At 40.0% G+C, this 6,000-nt stretch overlaps 1 protein-coding gene across 1 annotated transcript in view; it reads right to left on the bottom strand.

Annotated features, from left to right (window-relative positions):
- Nucleotides 1-2,082: 2,082 nt before the first annotated feature.
- LOC141074920 (uncharacterized) overlaps nt 2,083-6,000 on the bottom strand; it is a 254,130-nt gene continuing 250,212 nt past the window's right edge. The window contains exon 11 of the mRNA XM_073562232.1: nt 2,083-4,217. Within this exon, the coding sequence (XP_073418333.1) occupies nt 2,515-4,217 (1,703 nt within the window). The 3' untranslated portion in view covers nt 2,083-2,514. The remainder of the gene's footprint in view (nt 4,218-6,000) is intronic.

Genomic DNA, 6,000 nt, shown 5'->3' with positions numbered 1-6,000 from the left:
TCAGCTTCAGCACCAGTATCTGGCCTCTACTACAGGTCTCTGATCCGTTATCCTGTGCACACACAGGCCTAGACAAGCATTCTCTCCCTCCAATACGAAGTGTCACAGAGCCTGTTCTTTTATAACTCCTGATGCAGTCACACAGCCAGTCAATCACAATAAAGCCACTACTAAGATGGCTACGGCATTACAGTGACTCACAGGCAATCCCCGCATGCCTATTGGCTGCAAAACAGGCGCTAAAGATGGGGGCAGTGCTCATCGGAACACCCCCTCATCCCAGTCTGCGGACTGCAGCATCACACCACTCCTGCCTCCTCCAGCATCGACCCCGCTTCACCGCAGCCACCACCGGTTAGCAATAAGACACATGGATTATAAGAAGCACCACCATTTTATTAAAAAAATATATTTTTCTTATTTTTCTCCTCACAATTTGGGGTGTGTCTTATAATCCAGAAAAATACAGTAGATGTCAGTGACACGCATATTATATATATACAGTATATATATACTGTATATATATATATATATATATATATATATATATATATATATATATTACATAGAAGAAAAGCTGGCAATACATCTGCCATGTACAGTAAAATCACTGCACTAGCCGACAGGATAGAAGAGATGGATTACATACAGTAAATACACATAGAATATGTCAGTGACAAATACAATTAGTGAAGTGTGTGTGCAAATTACTGTACATGTATTTAATTAATAAAAGATTATTTTTCTGAAAAAAAAATGGCGTGGGCGCCAGCACAATTTTCGTAACCAGTGAAGAAAGCTGACAGCTGGGGGTCGATGTTTATCAAATGTATACTTAGCCTTTACTGGCTATTACAATGGGGGACCCTAAAAAAAAATTATGTAGGTTCCCTCTATAATTAATAACCAGCAAAGGCTATGCATACAGCTGTGGGCTGATATTAATAGCCTAGGAAGGGGCCATGGATACTGCCACCGCCCAGGCTAAAAACCTCAGCTCTCAGACACCCCAGAAAAGGCGCATCTCCAAGATGAGCCAAATCAGGAACGCTGATGTGAGATGTCCCATAGATTTACACTGGTCCAAGTGCTATGCAATGTTTTCTTGCATAGCACTCGCCTGTATTTTACGGTAGTGTGATGCCGGCCTAAGGCTGTGTATTTATCCTCTTGAATCTTCTCACTCTACAGCTGTTCAATCAACCTAGCACTAAATATGGCTGATTAACCCCTCTCAGCACTTCTTGTGCTGGAGTATTTTCCTAGGTTGCTATCATTAAAGCGAACACACACAGCTCCTCTCCATCATATGCCCCCCCACAGCTCTTCTCTGTAGTATTCCCCCCACACATACAGCTCCTGTCATATTCACCACACACAGAGCTCCTCTCTATTATATCCCCACACACAGACACAAAGCTCCTCTCCGTCATTTCCCCCATACACCAAGCTCCTCTCTGTCACATTCCACCCCACAAACAGCTCCTGTTTTATTTCCCCCACAGCTCCTGTTATATTTCCCCACACACAGCTAATCTTTGTCATATTCCACCCACACACAGCTCCTCGCTGTCATATTCCCCACCAAATGCAGTTCCTGTCATATTCTCCCCACACACCAGCTCCTCTCTGTCAAATTCCCCTCACATATGGCTCCTCCCTGTCATATTCCACACACACAGTTCCTTTCTGTTATATTCACCCTATACAGAGCTCCTCTCCATCATATTCCCCACATGGCTCCTCTCTGTTATATTCCCCCCACACAGCTCCTGTTATATTTCCGCCCACACAGCTCCTCTCTGCTATAGCCCCCCCACACACTGGTCCTCTCCATCCTATTCCACACACATGGCTCCTCTGTTATATTCCCCCACACATAAAGCTCCTCTGTTACATACCCCCTCTCACGCAGCTCCTCTCCATTATATTTCCCCCACACAGCTCCTCTGTTATATTCCCCCCACACAGCTCATATCCATCATATTCCCTCCACACAAAATGTTCTATGAAACTTAGTGTTGACAAAATATTAGAAATTGCTCTGAAGTTCTGTAAGATATTAATTAAATCTTATCCAAGTGGGTGTACTCATTTATAATGAGCAATGTTTATTAAAATTTATAAACAGGGAACATAATTACAGTTTCTTTCCTGCATGTCTTCTCTCATGTTTTACAAGATATGATTTATGTATGAAAGATTTCCACCATTCTGAACATGCTTCAATGCGTGACTTCTCTCGTGGCTTACAAGACTTGATTTTTTTTTTTTTAAAAATCCACCTGATGAAGACGGATCCTCCGTCGAAACGCGTTGTGGTTTAACCCCACCTCTCGTCTGAGACTCTTTCCTGCGCTCCTAAGACCGTTTTCCATTTTCTCATTTTTTTGTAAAGCATTTTCCACATTGTAAACATGAAAATGGTTTATCCCCTGTGTGAATTCTTTGATGTCTAACAAAATGTGATTTATCTCTAAAACATTTCCCGCATTCTGAACATGAATATGGGGTCTATCCAGTATGAATGCTCTGATGTCTACTAAGACTCCCTTTATCTCTAAAGGACTTCCCACATACTGAACATGAATATGGCTTCTCCCCTGTGTGAATTCTCTGATGTATAATAAGATACCCTTTATACGTGAAGGATTTCCCACATTCCGCACATGAAAATGGCTTTTCTCCTGTGTGAATTCTCTCATGCACATCAACTTGTGATTTATATAAAAAGCATTTCCCACATTCTGAACATGAAAATGGCTTCTCCCCTGTGTGAGTTCTCTGATGTTTAATAAGACTCCCTTTGTCTGTGAAGGCCTTCCCACATTCTGAACATGAAAATGGCTTCTCTCCTGTGTGAATTCTCTCATGCACAGCAACTTGTGACTTATATAAAAAACATTTCCCACATTCTGAACATGAAAATGGCTTCTCTCCTGCATGAATTCTCTGATGTTTAATAAGACTCCTTTTAGCTGTGAAGAAATTCCCACATTCTGAACATGAATATGGCTGCTCTCCTTTGTGAATTCTCTGATGTTTAATAAGACTCCCTTTATCTGTGAAGGCCTTCCCACAATCTGAACATAAATATGGCTTTTCTCCCGTGTGAATTCTCTCATGCATTGCAATTTCTGATTTATATAAAAAACATTTTCCACATTCTACACATGAATATGGAGCCTCTCCTGCGTGAATTCTCTGATGTTTAATAAGACTCCTACTACCTGTGAAGAACTTCCCACATTCTGAACATGAGTATGGCTTCTCTCCTGCGTGAATTCTCTGATGTGTAATAAAACTCCCTTTATCTGTGTAGGATTTCCCACATTCCGAACATGAAAATGGCTTTTCTCCTTTGTGAATTCTCTGATGTATAACAAATTTTGATTTATTTGTAAAGCATTTCCCACATTCTGAACAGGAGTATGGCTTCTCTCCTGTATGAATTATCTGATGTCTAAGAAGACCGCCTTTATCTGTGAAGGACTTTTCACATTCCAAACATGAAAATGGCTTTTCTCCTGTGTGAATTCTCTCATGTTTAGTAAGATGCCCTTTATCTGTAAAGCATTTCCCACATAACGAACAGTAGTATGGCTTTTCTCCTGTATGAATTCTCTGATGTCTGATAAGATCACCTTTATCTGTGAAGGCCTTCACACATTCGGAACATGAAAATGGCTTCTCTCCTGTATGAATTCTCTGATGTTTAGTAAGATGCCCTTTATCAGCAAAGCATTTCCCACATTCCGAACACGAATATGGCTTCTCACCTGTATGAATTCTCTGATGAATAATAAGACTCCATTTATCTGTGAAGGACTTCTCACATTCCAAACATGAAAATGGCTTTTCTCCTGTGTGACTTCTCTCATGTCTAACAAAGTGTGATTTCTTTCTAAAGCATTTCCCACATTCTGAACAGGAGTATGGCTTCTCTCCTTTGTGTTTCCCTTGTGTTAAAAAATGTGAGCTTGTAGTAAGTTGCTTGTCACACTGAAATCTTGTATCCACTTTTTCACCTGGAATTGTGGTAACAATGTGAGATTGCTCAGGAGAGGGTTCCTTATGATTAGGAGGAGTATAAGAAAGTGAAGTGCTGTGAAGTCCAGGAGGTCCATGAAGGGTAATGAGGTTTTCTCCATTAGAGTGCTTCCTGATATCTTCTTTTTTACAATTAAGTGATAAACCGTTATTCTCACAGGGATTTCCTATAAGGAAGAAAGATAGATTGGATGTAACTTCTTTAAACACAAAAGGGATTTCTACATTTATTTCATGGAGGTGACAATGAAGACCCTCGTCAGTGCAAGAACCGGTAATAAGAAAAACAACTAGATGCCGTAACATTAACACAATGACGGGTAAAGTGAATAACACTTATAAACTGGTGACATTGGCACAAGTCAGGGGTGGCAGAGATTAGACAGCAAATAGACAGTTCTTAAATGGAACCTGCCATAAGGGTTTATCCCCTAATGTACCACCAGTGCCATTTCACTCTCTACAGCCTCCTATCATGGCCTTAGTGTAGAAAAGTGTCCACGCAATTAAAAATGGAGTTTCAATATTTCATTACCGTATGTAAATAAGATTGATTAGTCACAAAGGTGGCCCTACATCCGCGAGTAGCCGAGCTCAGGGCACCTTAATCATGTCTTCAGTATGCCCCAGGGCATCATAGGAAACCTTAGAAGACGGCAATAGCTCTGAAGGCACATTAACTCCTTAGGACCAAGCCACTCTGTAATTTCCGTACGTTCTTACTAATGTCACTTTATGTGGTAATAACTCTGGAGCTTCCACACATCCCACTGATTCTGAGATAGTTTTTGTGACATATTGTACTTCATGTTTGTGGGAAATTGTGGTTGCCATTATTTGCATTCATTTATGAAAATATCAAAAAAAAATTTTTTTTTTAATTTTTATCCCCTTAAACCAGGGTTCCCCAACTCCAGTCCTCAAGGCCCACCAACAGATCATGTTTTCAGGATTTCCTTAGTATTAATAGCTCAGGTGAAAATTTCTGTGAAGACTCAGACGTCAAGGTTAGATTTCAGAAAGGCAGATTTTAAGGGATTCAGAAAGAAAATTGGAGGGATCCAATGGCTGGATATCCTTAAAGACAAAAATGTCCAGGAAGGATGGGAAATCTTGAAAAATGAAATTCTCAAAGCACAATTGTTAACAATTCCGAAAAGAGGGAAGAATAGGAAGCATTTAAGGAAACCAGGATGGATGAACACAGAACTTAAGCACATGCTAAAAAGGAAGAAAAAATGTTTATAAAATGGAAAGAGGGAGGCATATCTAAAGAAGAATATAATGCTGTCTGTAGAACCTGCAGGGCACAAATCAGATTATCTAAAGCTGACAATGAATTGAGGCTTGCAAGAGATGTCAAAAGCAATAATAAAGGATTTTGGGGATATGTCAAAAGTAAAAGAAAAGTCAAAGATGCTATAGGATTTTTACAGGATGAAAATGATGAAATGCTAAGACAGGATGTTGAGAAGGCCGAACTTTTAAATTCCTATTTTGCATCTGTTTTCTCTCAGAAAGGAAATGTGACATCAACTGTTCTTCACTGTCCTATTAAGGGAATAGAAGAATCCAGGATATCTATAAACAGAAAGATAGTGAGGAAACACTTAGCTAACCTAAATGAATTCAAGTCTCCAGGTCCAGATGAATTACACCCCAGAGTACTGAAGGAGATAGCAGAAGAAATTTTTGAACCCCTCTCCATAATATTTGAAAATTCTTGGAGAACAGAAGTCCCAGAAGACTGGAGAAGAGCAAATGTTGTTCCTATCTTCAAAAAGGGGAAGAAGGTGGACCCAGGCAACTATAGGCCGGTGAGTCTGACTTCTATACCAGGAAAGATCTTTGAACAAATTATTAAACAACATGTATGTCAGTACCTGGATAAGAATGAAGTGATTAAACAGAGTCAGCATGGGTTTGTAACTAATAAGTCATGTCAGACTA

The sequence above is a fragment of the Dendrobates tinctorius genome, unplaced genomic scaffold (assembly GCF_039654945.1).
Source record: "Dendrobates tinctorius isolate UK_male_01 unplaced genomic scaffold, ASM3965494v1 ptg000342l, whole genome shotgun sequence".
In the NCBI taxonomy this organism is placed as follows: Eukaryota; Metazoa; Chordata; class Amphibia; order Anura; family Dendrobatidae; genus Dendrobates; species Dendrobates tinctorius.
The sequence above is the reverse complement of the archived record's forward strand: the minus strand, read 5'-3'. Positions and strand labels throughout refer to the sequence as shown.